The sequence below is a fragment of the Tigriopus californicus genome, chromosome 11, assembly GCF_007210705.1.
Source record: "Tigriopus californicus strain San Diego chromosome 11, Tcal_SD_v2.1, whole genome shotgun sequence".
Lineage (NCBI taxonomy): Eukaryota > Metazoa > Arthropoda > Copepoda > Harpacticoida > Harpacticidae > Tigriopus > Tigriopus californicus.
In genome coordinates this window covers 13786776-13805101 of record NC_081450.1, presented here as the reverse complement: position 1 = coordinate 13805101, position 18326 = coordinate 13786776, and the positions used below count along the sequence as shown (strand labels likewise).

The 18326-nt window shown below is 39.0% G+C and overlaps 1 protein-coding gene across 1 annotated transcript; it reads left to right on the top strand.

The window, feature by feature from the left end:
• The first annotated feature begins 6875 nt into the window (after positions 1 to 6875).
• Positions 6876 to 9376, top strand: LOC131890216 (glycine receptor subunit alpha-2-like). The gene is made up of 6 exons (XM_059239521.1): positions 6876 to 7605; positions 7661 to 7966; positions 8106 to 8318; positions 8428 to 8521; positions 8584 to 8684; positions 8753 to 9376. The coding sequence occupies exons 1-6, from the start codon at positions 7270 to 7272 to the stop codon at positions 9266 to 9268; spliced, it is 1566 nt and encodes a 521-aa protein (XP_059095504.1). The 5' UTR covers positions 6876 to 7269; the 3' UTR covers positions 9269 to 9376.
• The last annotated feature ends 8950 nt before the right edge of the window (positions 9377 to 18326 follow it).

Genomic DNA, 18326 nt, shown 5'->3' with positions numbered 1-18326 from the left:
AAGGACACTAAAGCACGGAAACGTCACTTTTTGTAATCACCAAACCTTTCCCTCCAAGTTAGACCTAAACTTATTAGTCCATTTTGGAAATTTTGGATGCTTTTGCAAAAAAAGCTTATTGGAGTTCTAAGTTCAAATTTTAATCTAGTTTACTCTACTTTGGTATTACTCTGTGCCCCTTAAACAATGCCTGATTTTTGTGTAAACTTCCTAATAAGTGGAAATTTAAACTCCACCAAAAGACAACTCATCCATTTTTCATCAGTGTGATTTTTTTTGTTAACCGTTATTGTCCATCCCTGATATTCTAATATGTTAATATTTATGTACATATACTTTTATTGCCTATTTCATACATTTCTTTTGTTTTATCAGTGTAAGTTCCTCATCAATTAATAAATATTTACCATATGAACAGAGCTGTATATCAAAGAGGTCATTATTTACAAAACAACATGAAATGCACTATGAAGCATGGACATTCTTATTTTATTAATAATAGAGTTACTGTCTTAATTTAACCTAGAGGGTAGTGACTAGCACTCTAATTTAACCCAACGGCCTAACTTTGCTGGTGAAGGAAAGCCGTTTCTCTCTTTAGAGTCCCTAGCCTAATCAACCAATTTTCAAAGAGAGGTTTCGATTCTCTAGTTTGTACTTTCCGTTGCCATCGCTCTGTTAGGTTGCCTAGAGCAGATGTCTGAACTTAAAAAGAATTACCCAGTATCATTAACCAATACTCTCGCAAAGAAAAAAAATGGTGGATTGACCTACTTCCACTTGCCTCTAGTCCGCCTGAACAGGTATCAATAATTGCCGATTTTTTTCATTTTTCCAAACATGGAACGAATCGATCCATGCCACAAGACTGAAAGTTAATTTAATTACCAATGAAAAGCAATGGACCTTACAAGTATATCATCTTACCTATAGCTCATACTCGATTGAATGCTAGACAAATGATTGTTTCATTTGCGCAAAAATACTGTGAGACAACCGAACAAACAAAATGCTCCCCTGACAGATTGTGTGGTCCCAAATCTGAATGGTCTAGAAGGACCAAAGCCTAAGGTTGATGGCTACCACGCCCAGGTAACTAAGGAAAAGGTCATCCCGGAAAACAAGCCTAATGGCTGTAGGGAAAGACCTGGGGATAACCTCATTTATACTTTTTTTTCTTTTATTTATACTTATATCTTTGTATGTGTTTTTAACGAGGCCCAAAAAAATCATCATCATCAACATTCACGGAAAAACATGGAGCTGAAAATGATGAAAAGCATTCTTCTACACCAAAGAGCTGGGACTAGTTAGGGACGAAAGGCATTTTTTTTGCATTTAGTACCCCTACCATGGTTCGAATACCAAATGATATAGTTTTGAATCAATACATAAGTACAAAGGAACACATTTCATTCAAATTAGAAATTACTTGCCCGGCAGCCACATATTTGAGTTTGAAGTATAAGTAAATATTAAATAATCATAGCTAACGTCTCAGGCTTGTACTATCTCAGTGGGCAAAGCTTTACTCAGCTTAGTAATCATCTCCGCCGATTTAACGAGATCAAAGTACTCAAAACAGAAATTTGCCAACCCAGCAATTGTCGTTCCTCAATAAAAGGAACGGATTACAGTTACATTCACTTTGGCAAAAAAGAGTAATTTGTTACCGAACCGTTACTCGCCAAAAATGTAATGGCGTTACTCGTTACAATCACTTTTACTAAGTTTTAGATGGCATATTTTAGTTTGTTTTGCCTCATCAGGCCATATGTTGCTAAACTATTGGTTTTATTTTTGTTTCAAACAGTCCTAAAATCCAAAGTTTCCTGCCAACATGTTATGCTAATGATCTTGGATAATGTTTATTTGCTTAGCATTAGTAATGGGAAGGGGACCATGAGGTCTCAAGCCTTGAATCCATAACCAGGTTGATACCTGATCCAGAGAGTTTTGAATGCAGCTTAAATCCGACCTTCTTACTAGCAGCTTTGCCATTTTGACTCCAATATTGAAAGATAAAATCAATCAATGTGCTGTATAAACATGTATGTATGCAAAATAGCATATTGTGTTACTCCCATTCTTGCCATGCTCGTTTGGCTAAGCTAATGGAAATGCATGATAGGGAAACTAGTTTCTTTTCAAAATTTTGAATTACTGTTACAGCTTTAATCTTATGGAGAAAACATACGGTAGACTTTTTTGAAATTTGATACTTAACACGCAAAAGGCATATTTAAAAGTTTAAAATAAATATATTCAGGATGGGGATTTCAAATCCGGTTAATGTTAATGTATCATAAAAATATTACTTTGCAGAGTCAAAATTGCTTTTTGAAAAATGAAACGTAAGAAAATTGATTAGTTACCTTCGGTTTTATTTTTCCGCTGTTATTTGAAACTGTCTTTGAAGTTGTGTCAAAAATTATGATCTTCGACAGTATATGATGAAATATTATTAGTATTTTCCAAATATTTAGCGATTTTCGAAATACTTACGAGAATAAGTATCAAATTGAGAAATTTGGTGCAACATGCTCAAACGAAAGGAGGACTTCGCTCTTAGTCAGATTTTTAATTCAACGGAATTTGAATGAGAAAATGTGAGCAATAAAGTAATGCAAATATAACAAGATTTAAAACACAAACTCACTCATTTTGTTGTTAAAAGCAAGCACAATTTTCAGCCCTGATCTTATTTCTTCAGTATATTTGAAAATGTAAAAAATGTAAATTTCTGTAAAATTGTCTAAATGTTTCAAATTTCCTCGACTTGGACAAATGTTTAGAGAGCATTCCAGATCAACCCTACATTCAAGGACTAGCTCGTCTGCCAACTCAAATTCGTTGGTAGACCAAATATCATATTAAGATTGAAAGGTATAAAATAGACGAATTATAACCTTTCATTTTGATAGTACTGGGGATTACATTCCCTGTAGCGGTTAGAAAAGCCCGTGAAAAGCCAAAGCAAACCAAAAAAACGAGAGTCATTTTTTTTACTCAAAGTACCGATTTTCTTAACAATATATTCATTCTTCTAACGGCAAAATTTAAAATAATCGCCTTCGAATTTTCCCAAGGAACTCTGCCTGCCAAATCCCACTTGTTTCGTCTATTCAGTTGGTACCAATTCGAACGCGAATCGTATATTCGCTAACTTTGGGATCTGACCGATTAATCATATCTGCAGAGCATGGGAATGGATTGTTATCCAAGCCAGGGACTTCCAAGCATTGATTTAAAAGAAATATACGACACGAAATATGGTTTATGTTTTGCACTTCAAAGAGTAGATTAGCCTCTACCAATATAGGACACCTATTGGGCCGATTCCTCGTTATTGAATTATAATGCGTTTCTAGACAGCATGGGTTCCGAGCACATTTTAGCACGGTTGCCCAAGTGATTGAACATATCGAGCAGGTTATTGAGGGACTGGAGAGCCATGAATCAGTCGATGTAGTTTATCTCGACTTTGCCAAGGCCTTTGACAAGGTAGATCATGGCCTTTTAGTTAACAGGCTCCATGAGATTGGGATCCAAGGTAAGGTTCTCAATTGGCTCAGAAGTTTCATTTGTGGTAGGAAACAATTAGTTAAGGTTGAGGGATCCCTTAGTGACATACATGATGTCAAGTCGGGCGTCCCTCAGGGCTCCATTTTGGGTCCTCCCTTTTCATTATCTTCACTGCTCCGCTTCAGAAGCTTGGTAGTAGTAATGTCAGTATCTCTTCTTATGCTGATGATACAAAATTGGTAGTTGGTAGGAATGGTCAGGATTCCGGTTGTCTGGCAAAGGTCCTAGACCAAATTTATTCCTGGGTTGCTGCGAGTAACATGGCCTTGAATGGAATGAAATTCCGCTCAATGACCTTTGGTCGACGCCATTAGACACTCCACTATTAGATGATGAAGGTAAGGACATTGAGCAGGTCTCATCCATGAAGGATTTAGGTGTAGTCCTCCAAGATAATGGAAAGTTCGATGAGCATATCCAGTTGAAAGTTGGTAAGGCTGTTCAAACATGTGGTTGGATATATCGCACGTTTAAGTCCAGAGATAGTGTCACGATGCTAACTCTGTACAAGTCGATTGTTCAGCCGCATCTTGAATATGCCTCTCCCATTTGGGCTCCAATTAGTTCAGCAGGTTTGCAAAAGCTCGAGCAGGTCCAAAGATGTTTTTCTAGGAACATTGAAGATATGAGAGAGCTCTCGTATTGGGAGAGGTTAGAAAGGTTGGGATTGCACAGTATTCAGAGAAGGTACGAAAGGTATCTGATATTGTACGTTTTCAAAAAAGATTCATGAGCTTTGTCCCAACCCAGGATTTAGGGTCAATTGTAGTGACCGTAGAGGCTTAACGGGCGTTTTGAGAGCACCTTCAAGCCCTCGAGAATCCAGGCTAGTTAAAACAATGAAGTCCACCTTTCTTCTTTCTCGGGCTCCTTCATTGTTCAATTTGCTGCCCTCAAATATTCGTAGGGCTTATGTTGGCGTTGATCCAATGGCAGGATTTAAGTCAGACTTGGATAAGTTTTTGACTAAAATTCCGGATCAACCTTATATTCAAGGGTTAGCCAGATCAGCCAATTCTGATTCGTTGGTCGATCAAATCAAATAATATATATAAATAAAAGTCAAGTAAAATGAATAATCTTCTCGTTTTGAATTGCTGGGATTCTAATTCCGGTAGCGGTAAGGAAGTACGCAAACAAAAAAAAAGAATTGTTTTTTTGCTAATTCTAACAAAATCTTATAAATATATAGTAACCCCGGTCACGTAATGTCCGGAAAAGAAATTGCATTCATGGCATGTTACAAGTAGTTTATTTGGCAATCAACCGTGCCTTTTCCCCACTTCGTTTGGCCTGTCTGAAGTTGGAAATAAGTGCCCTTATCTTTACTCTATGTTACAATTCATTGCTTGTAAAATAATGCAGCTTTGTATTATGGTAAATTGATTCTGAAATAAACCCTTATATCTACAGGGATGGCCGCTTGTGTTAAGACACCTCGGGTCCAAGCAGTTTCCAAAGGTCTTCACAATTTCCAAGACGGTGGCAAAATATTAAACTCCTCAAATGACTTCTCATGCAGGAATGTCTAGAGCAACATTAGCAAGAATTGTATAAGAAATTCTCAAGATGTGTTACTTCAAGTTTCTCAACTGCCAACTCATCATCAAATCCCAAAAGCAAAGAGATGGGTTCAGTCAATGTGTCTCTGCAAACGGGGCACTTGCCACCTGAACCAGCAGAAAGAGTTTTTAGCATTCAAGCAGCCCACAATCATTACAATGGCCGAATTCTTGCTAAACACATTCGAAATATTACAATAATAAAAAAACGATGTCTAAAAACCACAAAAATAAAGTGCATGGTCTAGGAGTTAGCCAGTCCTGTCCAAAAGCTGCCACAGTTTTATCCCCAAGGGTGTCAAAGTGGGTATAACCAAATGCTGGATGAGTGATCAAGTGCTACCAAGGATCACAAGATATGAATGGGAGGCTCTAATGAACAAATGAATGATAACGCAAAATAGTTCTTGGAGGAGTGGTTGGGCTTGGCTCTGGTTTTAAACGTAGACTTTTATAATGTCCGCGTAATGGCTAACGTCGAGATCACGCTCTGAGGTCTACTCACCAGGATGAGCTAGTGAGGAGATGTCCCAACAAAGCATAAAGTTGTATGGCGTAGAGCTGCAATTACAGATAGAACAATAGGCCTTTCACCGGCACCTAGCCATGTCTGGCTCTTATTTTCTCATGTATTGAGGTTTACTCTCCAAGACCACTTGAACCTGAAATTAATGGAAGGCTTCATTTAGGTGCTAGTAACATAAAGCATTTTGCTAGCGGTTTCTTCAGGTTGACCAAGTTCAGGGGAAACCCCTTAGATTTGGGAAGTTTTTGGAATGTAATTTCCAAATTCAATACCTTTTTTCTCTTGTTGGAGCCTGCTTAATGCCCAGGGTTTTTAAATTAGCAATCTAGCTTCTTGTACCTCATGTTAGAACTGTTATTTACGCAATTCCCGAGTCTGGGATTTTCGGGACCTGATCATTAGGTCATCCTGGGTTTGTAAGTACTCTCCACCTAAGCGACCTCTGACGGACAAACAATCCCTGACCTATGCCATTACGATGCTATTACATATTTTTTTCAAGCCCCTATAGGGCTTGTCAAGTGAACGCGTTCATAAACAACTGACGTTATTCCATGGAGTAAAATCAAAGACAACATGCCCAGCCAAACCGTATTGTGCATGCTTTGAATTTTGACATTTATTTCATTTTACCTGCTTGTTTCAGCAAATAGCATAGCGATATTGTGCCAGTTTGATAATGCGTTCACCGAATTGCACCAAACATGTTCATTCGATGGTTCAATGTTCAATGGGCGGATGGAGTTGACTGAGGTTTGATTTAGCTCTCCCTTCCCAAAATGCCCAAAATCAAGGTGACAGATCACATTTTTCCTTCAATTTCCTCCACTTGACATGCCTTATCCTAAAAAGTACATTTATCGTTCTTGGCATGACCATAAGTGACTATAAACATATTGATTGGTTGGAGACATTTCAATAAATATTCAAGTGTCTGGGTTGGCATAATGCGGATAAGTCATTGATGTAAGTGATTGAATGTAAGTATTTCTGCATATAATTGACACTCTCTGTGAAAAGGACGTCCAGAAATTTCACTTTTAGCAATTTCGTCAAGATTAATCAAATACATTTTTCGTCGACTGAAAGGACAGGCTCAAACTTCAGCTTTGGGTTGGTCACTGTTTGTGATCAGTGTTAAATAACTTGCTTAGATTTCGAACTTCTAAGGAAAGATAGAAAAAATACGTCGAATAAGGTATCCCCAGTCTAAGTTTCAGTTGGTATGTGATATTGGAGGAATCCCATGTCAATTCGAAACCAACCTTAACTATTTCTAGAGTATTCGTCAACCAATAGGTAAAGGATTTTTGATGCTCATGAAAGGGTATCTTATCCGTTATTTTCTTTCAAAGGTCGATTTCTTGCCACGAATTTGGTTCCTCGAAGCCGTGTCTATCAGAGGAATGCTTCACAGATCTGATTTTTCTTCATTGAACAATCTTTGTAGGTGTCATTGGTTACTTTTTAATTGTTTTGCATGTTAAGAGTTAAAAAGGAAAATCTTCGTGTCAAGGTATATTCCTGCAATTCACCAATTTTTAAATCTGTGCATGATGCATAATTTAGTGTTGGAGCTTATATTTTCCGTCATGCATGATAAGCATAAGGCCATTTGGCCTCGGGCTTTGGTCGTTACTAGCCGTTTCAATGAGGCTCCTTTTGAGGATAAACACAGTCTTAATATTGATGAGACTTGTCCAAGCTCAATTGTTTGAAGATCCTTGGGACCAATTGGACCAATGCTCATGCTCAAATGAAGATGCTGATGTTCCTGTGGGGTTTCTATCCCTAGTCGGTGGAGCCCTAAAGGTTCCAAGGGACTACAACAAGAATGTGCAACCTCCAGGGAAGCCAACTATTGTCGATATTGGCTTTATCGTCAATGACGTCCTAGAAATTGACGATGATGCTTATTCCGTCACATTAAAGGTAAACCAATTGACGATTCATTCGGGTGTGGGATTATGTATTCACTTCTTTCCAGATGGAAATGCCCATGTATTGGAACGACTCGCGTATTCAATTCAATACCACTTTGTTGGATCAGGTCTCCCCCAACCGATGGCTCTACATTGACCCGAATTGGAAGGATGATCTTTGGTTCCCATCGTTAGTGGTTCAAAATATGCAGGAGTTCAAAACAATTACATCCATCAAATCCAACGAGAAACTCATGATCACCGAAATCCCTGACAAAAGATTTCACTACGTAGCGATGCACCTGATCAAGTTCACTTGCGGTTTGAAATTCGACTTTTTCCCATTTGACATTCATCTTTGCTCTATGAAGGTCAGTTAGCTCACTACCTAAGATTGCGTGACTTTCCCATACTATTTTCCGTAACAATCAAGAATTGGACGGAATGTAATGGAAAACGCTCACAAAACCTACTATGCATTACTTGAAAGTGCAGTTTCGTTAATTTTAGGTTCATTTGGATAGTCCAGTTGAAGAACTTAGTTTGGATTTCTTTCATGGTTCTCACTTGAAATGGGGTTGGGCCAATACAACGACTATTTTGGATTATGGGATCGACTTTGAACCTTTATCGATAGAAGCGCTTCTGGAAACCAACACTATGTTCAATGGCATTACTTATCAGAAATCCATTTCTGGTTTCGTCGTCAAGCTCTCTCGCAAAGTAAGGAACCTAAATTAAGAAAAGATTGAGACTGAACTTGAATCTAGTAATTGGGTAGCATTATTTCTACGAGTATGTTCTAAAGCAAAGAATCGTCCCTTTCTTGTAGGTCAGCGTCTACCTATTCAACTACTTCATTCCCTCTGGTTTGTTCGTGGTAGTCAGTTGGGTTAGCTTGATCATTCCCCCCGATGCTGTTCCAGGTTTACTCAAATTGTTTTAATACTTGACTTTAAAAGTGATTTTGATATCCCTCATTCCTTAGGAAGAGTTGCTTTAATCATAACGACCTTCCTTGTCTTGGTAAATATCGCTAACACTGTTTTCTCGAGCTCGCCGACGGCAGACACCATAAATCCCATTCAGGTAAAATAATTGCTCACCTGAATGTTAATTTTGCCCTCGAACGAATCTACGAGTATTCATTCTTTCAGGTCTGGATTTTGGCATGCATTGTATTTGTTTTCATGACTGTGTTGGAATACGCGTACATTCTCTTCATGATGAGACGAGTCAAGAGGCACATTCTCATGGCCAATAACTTGAAAAAGAACAAACCCAGGAAGTCATCCAAAGTCTACACAACAGAAGAGACTCCCAAGATTTCCACCCTGAGTTCGGCTCGGACTCATTCGTTGACCAGCCCTATTCCTGAGCACGATTATGTTGATTGTGGAACGGTCAAAGAGTTTCTCACGGATGGTGCAAAGAACAATCGCATGAGCAACATCAGAAGGAGATTGGAGGTGATCAGAAACAGATTCTTGGATTGGAGATCGAAAGTCAGGTCTGCGTTAAGCCCAATACTCGATGATCTGTTGGATAACTTTCAACCGGATGATACGAATCTGCAATTGCTTATGGCTAATACGGACTTTGTCTTCTTCTGGATTATGATCATGTCCTTTATGATATTTAATATCATATATTGGACTTACTATACCTTGTAGATTAAAGTTGATGTTATTTGTAGCCCAATATGTAACAGCACAGTTTTGAAATTTAGGCTCAGCAATGTACTTGAATTATAAAATAAACCATCGGAGTATGAAGTTCATTCGGCCTCAAGACGAAAAAGTAAAGAATTGTTTTTTTGTTGGGGGTTTGCAGAGAGTGTTGTAATCTCAATGGGATCCTCAGCCAGAACTAGGTTGGGAACCATGTATAACAGCAAAATCATCTTCATGTGCTGAGCTCAAAGAGGACTTTTATGAGGTGATGCAATCACATAAATAATCACGAGATGTTACCAGTTTACATTTTCGATTGCGTTTCACATCGCTAGTGACCTGTGGGAAACCTGTTGGTTGCTTTTTTAACTTTTCTATATACCGTCAAGCAGTGGTTGCCTCTTAGCTCAAGCCATAGAAAACCATAACTAGAATGCTTAAGCTCAACAGGAGCTGTACCGCATGAGTATGTTTTCAGGTCAGCTGACGCTGGTGGAAAAAGGACACAGATATTTCGTGAAATCTTGCTTCAGGAAAGTTGAATTATCCTCATGAAACGTTTGTTATTCCTCTTTAATCTTAATTTCTTTTGAATCTTACAAATATACAGGTAGAAAGAGCAGTAGAATAATTAAAAAAAACATGGTTTTGGGGGCATAATACACGTAACATGTCAAAAAAAGATTTGGACATTAGTAGAGTAAATCATGTACTCTATTAATTTGCCTGGTTTATCAACGCATCTCGAAAATCTCGAAAGTGTAACAAAATGTATCCGAAATTGCAACGCAATGATGAGGCACTCGGAATTTCGTTTCAATCTCCCAACAATGTGCTTAAGTGTGGGCGACATGGTTGCGGCTTTACGTAATAAAGGTAATTCCGACACCTGTGGAGGTCAGACTGAACCCAGACTTGTTCCTTGGGTTTCAGTTAAGTGTTTCCACCACATGGATGAAAACTTTAACTTGAGCCCCATTTTAACCTCTTCAAAATTTCGTTCTTAAAAATGTGGTCGGACAACTTACTCAAACCCGTTTTATGAAGCTTGCTAGATGAGAGTAATTGCTTGAGAAGGAGTCGTATTAGGGGTTTCTACTCTGAATTTGGACAAGCCGTCAACAATTCAAATTTGTACCATAGTTGTCCTAAGTAGCTTCACTACGAATGAAACATTTTGCCCACCAGTGACAGCTGAGACGAAAACATGCGATCGCAGCGCCCTTGATCAATCTATATATGAAGTTATCTATGGCTCAAGCCTGTCCTTTTTCGTTGTGTTCCGATCATGGAGTACGGAAGTAGTGGAGTGGAAAGCTCTCTGAAACCTCGCTAGAAGACGTTTCAGTGTTACGTTACATCCTAATTGAGTTGTTAAACATTAATATGGAATTCAATGAGCAATCTCTCTCCGGGAGACCATCTGTTCAGGAGGTAACTCATAGCTCTACAAAATCTCACTAGAAGACGTTCGATCTTCGACCGAGCTTTCCACTCCATTGCTGACGTACTCCATGGTTCCGATCAACTGGAGCCTTTACTTTCCAAGTTCCCTTTGTTAACAAAATGGCTATATCTTTTTCTTCAGATTTGAACTTCTTCTTAAGTTCTAGTCATTACTCAGCTAGCCGGTCTCTTTTCACTAGATTGTCTCTCACTCTTGCCTCCAAGCGATGTGAATCCTACGTTCGTTCACGGATAAGCGTTATTCTCTACCGATTAGTTGGCGGTGCTCATTTTGAAATTTATGGCCCAATGTTAAAAAGTTTAGATAGAGACTTTAAGGGTTATTAATATCGTGATAGGTTAGGTTGGGTTAGGTTAGGTTAGGTTTGATTAGTTCAGGTTAAGAAAAAAAGTAGCACCGCCAACTAATCGGTGGAGAATAACGTTTACCTTCGTTCACGTCCTCAAAGCAGATTTTAGTCGAAAGAGAAATTAACTCAAGAGGGCTTGGAGTGCTGCCTTAGAGCACAAGACACCCATCCCTCCTGCGCCATCTCTAGGCCCTATTTGAGAGTTTGACACGGAGACTGAGTCCTCAGGCGAGAATTTATACGCGTACCTCTGGGTTGGGGCTTGGACGTTACCCAGTATCATTATCCGCTCACCACTCTGACGAGTGCATGTTTATACCGGTTAACGTCCAAGCCCCTAACTCCTAAAAAATGGTTTTTTGAAGGGAGTTTATTAGACTTCTTACCACAGAAAAAGAGACATAAAAAGGCAAAAGTTGCGTTTTTGAGGTTACTTTACTGCATCTAAATCGCTAACTGGAACAGTGCACCTCCAGTCGAGTAAAGAGCAATTCAAAAAAAGTGCATTCAGATATGGACGGAAAGTCCATATAAATGACCCAGCTTCAAAATAGAATTTCAATGGGGTACCCCCACGTGGTTTTGTGAACACAAATTTTGAAATGCGACAGTACTAAACTGTACCCAGTCGCATTTCAAAATGTGCGTTCACGAAACTATCTGATACTCGCAATAGGTGCAACTGGGTAAAAATCGCATCTCAAAATATGCACTCACGAAACCATGCAGGGGTGCCCCATTGAAGTTATTTGGATTGATCAAGTAAATGTAAATATTTAGCACTGAGCTTTTGAGAAAACTGCCCAAACCATGGTTTACGTGTATTTGATGTTATTGAATGTGCTAGTTATTTTTATCTTTTGTCAACGCCAAGCTGAAGTCTTCTCTGACAACTCTTTTCGTCCGACAACGAAACTGACATCCGTTTATTGACAACGCCGCTCATTCGTGCAGTATATACTAGAGGGCTTGTATACTGATGAGTTCGAGCGAGTTTTCCGAACTTTCGAACTCATCGAACCGAACTTTTTCGAACTTCTAGTTGAAAAACGAACCGGAAGTCGACCCACTATCGCATGGCGTTAAAAAATAAGAGTGCTTAAGATGTTCCTCAATGCCATACTCTTCGTTATGAATGAATAACAGAGGAAGGAACAATAAATTCAGTAGTTTAACAGGAAAATGAAATTATTTTGGCAAAGCGTTATTTTCATTCATTTTTGCTCACTCTATTAAAAGCCCCTTTTCTGAATTCTAGGGTGTCTGAAAAAGAAACAATTCAAGAAAAAATGGCCATCAAAGAAATGGTAAAGTGTGCTTTGCATAATCAAATGATGTATGAAAACATAGTAAAGGCTAACCAAAACTAAAAGTTCCATGTTGGTTGTCAAAAGCCAACCAGGGATAAGTTTTGAATTTGATTTAAGAACAATGACATTAATATTTTTCTAGGCTAAAAGGGCCCTGTACATGGATTTTCAAAAGCCATGCATCTGCATGTCAGGATACTTTACCCAAATCTCTTTCCCAGCGTAGCATTATTCTACACTACCATTCAAAAGCTCAATCAAGGTGTAGCACAACCATAAAAGTAGAATTTGCAAAATTTTCAAGTTGAAATTAGGCATAATAACAATTTCCCGTCACACTTAGGTCGGTCTTTTTTTGTCCTTGTCCTTTTCCGGTTAACTTCTCGACCAGCCAGAAAAAATAACAAAGGAGATGTGACGTCAAGCAAATACCAAATTCTGAGTAACATTGAGTGCTGTCAAAGAGACCGTCTGCCGCTCAAATGAACCAAAAACTTGAGCTTAAATCGTTGAGAGATTCAAACATAAAAAACCACACAAGACTGCCTTAAAATGATGCAATATCTTTTAAGAACACTTAGAACACTTTTAAGAACAGGAGGATCACCCTCTATCATCAGGCACAAACCTTTTTATCTTTGAAATAGGCCAAAAACATGTCAAGTTCTTGAACTCTAAAAATGCATCAGAAACCGTTCTCTTTGATCCAGTAATACACTGATCGCTTCAATATTTGAACAATCTAAGAATGACGCCTCAGTTACTGGAAACGAAAATCTCGACCATTTAGCATCATTGAGGAGGCCTTAACGCAACTGAACCTGACTCGAAATCCAGTGGTTCTATGCTCTTCTGGACAATCAATGTCTTAGCATTATGGTATGTTTTACATCACCGGATGTTATCCATCCTCTCGTGTCTCATTCACTCCATGAAAGAGTTTGGCATGAAGTGAGTTTCTTGAAAAAGCTGGCATACTTTGTAGACGAAAAATTCCTTTCAATAGGAGTATAACTAGCTTGATGACGCTGAAATGTCTCGAACAGTTATCACGTTAGAAAGCCCATCCAACTCCTTGTGGGTGATGGGCACCAACAAGTTTAGAACCTGGCGCAGTCAGTAGGATCCCTAAGTTGGGACGGCCCCCAGATCCTTTTGTGGGGACGGCCCCGCAATTACTACTTTTGGGACAGCCCCGCAATCCCTTTGTTGGTATGATCCGTGACCCGGATGAGCCGGTGACCCCATATAAACCGGTGACCTGAAAAAGCCCGTGACCCGGAAGAGCCCGTGACGCACACTCAAGAGAGGTATAGGGTAGCACCTCAAAACCTTTCCAATATATAAAGCTGATCCAAGCCAGCTACTGGCAAAAAGTGTAAATTCACTTATTAAGAAATGCTTACATGTTCCCTGCTTCCCGGTTTCATTCACACACTTCACAGTATATTCATATGCTCGCATCTAACCAGAGAGCTAGTGGGAAAAAGCGTAAGAGACATGAAATATAGGGATTTGTAATATAGAAACCGATGGTAAAGAAATTAAGAGTTCAATGTGCTTGTAGCCCGCACTTGCTGATAACAAACTGCCTAATCATGCCCGACAATACAGCAGTGGGGCGTCGGTGAACCCAGAGGATTAGCCGCAGTTTCTGCTTTCCGCCTTTCCATCCACGCAATTAAAGGTCACACAACCCGGATTATGCGTACGACTACTTGCGCATGCATGAGCGTCACCCCCGATGAGCAAACTCACCCAAAACTGGGAATGGATGTTTCACAAAAAAAACTGGTCATCGTGGTTTCACGTAAAACTGGGTATTTCATTAACTACTCACGACCCATTTCTCTCTTGACGCTCATGCGCAAGTAGTATACACGAAACTGGGCATCAGCTTTCGAAAAACTCAAGAAAAACTGCGCATTGGGGTTCTAGGAAAAACTGTGCATTTCATCTAATACTCACGAGTGCATGATCGTCACTCTCAATGCCTAGTTTGCAGGTCAAAATGAAATGCACAGTTTGTCGTGAGTTTGCTCATAGAGCGTGACGCTCATGCACAAGAAGTATACAAAAAACTGGGCATCAGATATTCATGGAAAACTAGGCATCAAGCGAGAGTGACGCTCATGCACTCGAGAGTATTAAATGAAATGCACAGTTCTTCGTGAAACCCCAATGCCCATTTGTCAAGAGTTTGCTCATTTAGAGTGACGCTCATGCGCAAGTACGTGTAGTAATGTATACAACGAAATCGGGCATGAGGGTTTCATGAAAAACTAGACATCAAAAGTGATGCTCATGCAGTCATGTGTAGGATATGAATTGCCCAGTTTGTTGTTCAAAATGAAATGTAGTTTTTGTGAAACCCTGATGCCCAGTTTGCTGGTCAAAATGAAATGGAGTTTTCTTCAAAAAGAAGCACTATGTTCCATTCACAGTTGGTGGTGAATTTTTTGATTCCCGTTGTGAACGGAAACATGAAGGACTCTTGGCCCTTGCACTAGGTCAAACAACAGCCTAGATTGCTCTCCATGATGGGGGCGCCTAATACCAAGGTTTGAGTTGTCAAGACCTACCTAAAGTCCTGAATTTTCTAGGATTATAATACTGTTAACTCTTCTTGATCCACTCTTCCAAAAGTGGAACGCATTGCTCTCTAGTAATAATAGGCCCATTTCTCTCTCTTCGAATATTGTGAGGGTGTTTGAAAAGATCATGATGCTCAAACAAGTAGAGCATTTTGGACTCCAATATTTTTTTCATCCTGGTTAGTGCGGTTTTTGATCGTATTTTAGCACGGTTACCCATATGATGGAGCATATATGTCGAACAGATCAATGAGGGACTAGAGAGTCATGAGTCAGTAAATCTTGTCTATCCCAACTTTGCCAAGTCCTTTAACTTGATTAATAGGATCAATGAGATAGGGATCCAAGACACATTTTTATTCAATTTAGAAGTTTCACTCAAAACAACATGGGAATGAGATAGCTCGTATTAAGGGAAAGACTAGAAAGACTGGGACTGTTCAGTATTCAGAGAAGGTACGAATAGTATCTTATGTTGTTCGTATGCAAAAGTATTATTGAGCGTTGTCCCAACACAGATTTAAGGGTCAATTGAATTGAGCGTAGAGGCTTAACGTGCGTTTTGAGAGCATCTTCAACTTCAAGCCCTCGAGAATCCAGGCTAGTTAGCACAATGAGGTTCAATTCTCTTCTTTCTCGGGCTCCTTCATTGTTTAATCTGCTGACCTTAAATATTCTTAGGGGGTATGTACGTAGGTGTTGATCTAGTAGCAGGATTTAAGTCAGACTTGGACAAGTTTTTGACTAAAATTCCGCATCAACCCTACATTTTGTTTAGGGCCAGCCAGATCTTACAATTCTAATTCGATGGTGGATTTTAAAATTATGTCAATTTGAAGCTGAATCCGTTGCATTAGTGTGTGTATAGTATGTGTATTATCGAAGCATTGCGTAACGTTCTATCTATTGTTGAAAACCATTCAAAAACTCAATGTATGTGGTAGAGTATTCGGACGTTTAGGCAAGCGTTGGTACCAGCAAACAAACTTGCCTGCCAATGCCAGTGATGCAAAATTGGCGTTTCAAACTAGTTTCAACGAAGGTGACCTTTCCTCATTTAGCAATGTGAAGGAAGGGTCAGCTTCTCGTAAACGTGTTTGAAGCCCCAAACTTGCATTACTGACACTGTGGTACCAGCAAACAAACGAACCTGCCAGAGCTTGCCTAAATGTCCCAATAGGCGGACAGGAAAAGAAGAAAAGGGCAAGGTAATTAAAAAAAAGCAAGAAAAAACACAAATTGCGTCCTCTGCACAATAAATTCGGATTGAAAGAAACACACAAACGCTTTTCACCCAGATGTTGGCTGACATCTCAATTTTTTACATTCGATCAAAGTAATGTGGCATAAACATAAGTCCTGACACGATGACAACCAATTACGATTGTAAAATAATGGAAAAGAGTGAAAAATCAAATTTGCCGCCTTGATTTTGGGCTTTCTTGTAGTATCTTAAAAAGGAAGAGCAATGGCAAAAATTACGGCCGAAGCTCACCATGAGCTAACCAAATTTTCGCTCATAATTTTTTTTTTTTAAGTTTTAAGAAATTAAGATGCCTTTTTTTCTCACTTTAGCAACGTATTGCTATCATGGCTCAATATGTAGATATTGTTTGTTGAACAAGGCGGTTATTTGATATATTTTTTTGGTTTGTTTTTTCATGGGCATTTTTAACCGCTACGGGGAATATAATCCCCAGTACTTTTGAAATGAAATTTTCTCAATTTTATCTTCCCAAATGAATACGATATTTAGTCTACCAACAAATTTGAACAAGCTAGCTCTTAAATGTAGGGTTGATGTGGAATGCTAAAATGCCATTTGTCCATGTCTGACTTGAAAGAAGCTACCGGATCAACAACACCTACGTATTCCTTACGAATTCTAGCAAGAAGCACATTAAACAATGAAGGAGCCGAGAAAGAAGAAATGATTGACATATTTTGTCCAAGCATGGTGCAAGTTGACTAAACACCTTGTCTATGTTTTAACTTCATTGAATCAAGTCAATTGCTTGTTTTTCGCGGTGGTTTGAATAAGTTGATATTTCTACGAAATCGATTCTTGACACCAAAAAATGACGTAAAGTCACTCAGTAAATTTGAAAGGAAACATGTATAAAATGAGAATTACTATTTCAGAAAACCGATCGATACTTAATGGTTGAAAGACTTTATAATAGTCCAAACTAAAATGGTTGAAAAGTCCTTTCGCTGTAAAACTCATTTCAGCGATACTTGATTGGTCAAAATGAAACTTGGTATCAAAACTCGTACAAATGCTTTATACACATTCTGTTGACGAGCAGTATCGGTACTAAACAATAAATATAGAATTTTCTGTTTAAAATGAAAGGAGACGTTTCTAGGTGAATTGACTAACGAGTGATCGAGTTGAAAATGTGGTTCATGGTTTCGATTTCAGGTCTTCCCAACCCCCACCCCCACCCTTCTACCCACTGAAATGCTTCTGGAATTTTGTCTCTTTTCCTGTCCGCTTCTTGTGAGTAACATTTTCTCTGCAAGAAATTGGGTTCTTCAAAAAATGATGGCACTTATCATATATTCAACAAATCTTAAAATCATACATAAAAACAATAAAAAGACACGCGTTTAAAGAGATGATTCCAAACAAAGTTTTGATGTTAAAAGCACAGGTTTGGGGGGGACCGGCGGATTGCTCGTTTCATTGTCTTGGGTCTGGGAGGAGATTGCATGTTTGAACGAGCCATCAGGCATGTCGAGAAAATTTGTAGAGTGGGTCGAGACGGGTCTTTGATAACTGGTATCATTGTCTTGTTGCTCAACACTGAAATAAGTTTTTTTGATCTTTCCCTGGCTCCAACAACAGGCATTCTTATGTCGCAAGAACATTAGTAGGATTGTGAGGGCTGATATGAAAAATATAACACCAACCACAATCACAACAATGGCCCAAACAGGAAATCCATCCGAATCATTTATGTCAGTTTCCGTCACCTCTGCGTCTGGATCGGGTTCCGGATTTTTCAGCAACAGGAAGGGATATTCCTTCTCTCCATGCTCATTCTCAACCTTGAGGTAATGGAAGTACTGTTTATCACTCTCTTGAGTGACGCCATAAATCCGTAAGGTGGCGGTGATAGAAGATGAGTCTGATTCGATCATTAAGGCCTCAAACTGATTCTTGGTATCCCCTGGTTGAAGCTCAAAGTTGTCAGAACCAAGAAAGACCCAACAAACTTGATCCCTCTTTGGAACCGGGTTTGCTTTGATGGTAATAGAAACTTCTACATTCTCGCCTTCCTCAAAAAAGAAAGTTAAGTCTTTCGAGGAATGCGCTAAAGGAGGAAACACC

Bases quoted from the DNA above. Each gene is read 5' to 3' on its own strand.
- LOC131890216 (XM_059239521.1), top strand. From the start codon at position 7,270: ATGATAAGCATAAGGCCATTTGGCCTCGGGCTTTGGTCGTTACTAGCC. The intron at 7,967-8,105 runs GTCAGTTAGCTC...CGTTAATTTTAG, and splicing joins TTCATCTTTGCTCTATGAAG to GTTCATTTGGATAGTCCAGT. The intron at 8,685-8,752 runs GTAAAATAATTG...TCATTCTTTCAG, and splicing joins ACACCATAAATCCCATTCAG to GTCTGGATTTTGGCATGCAT.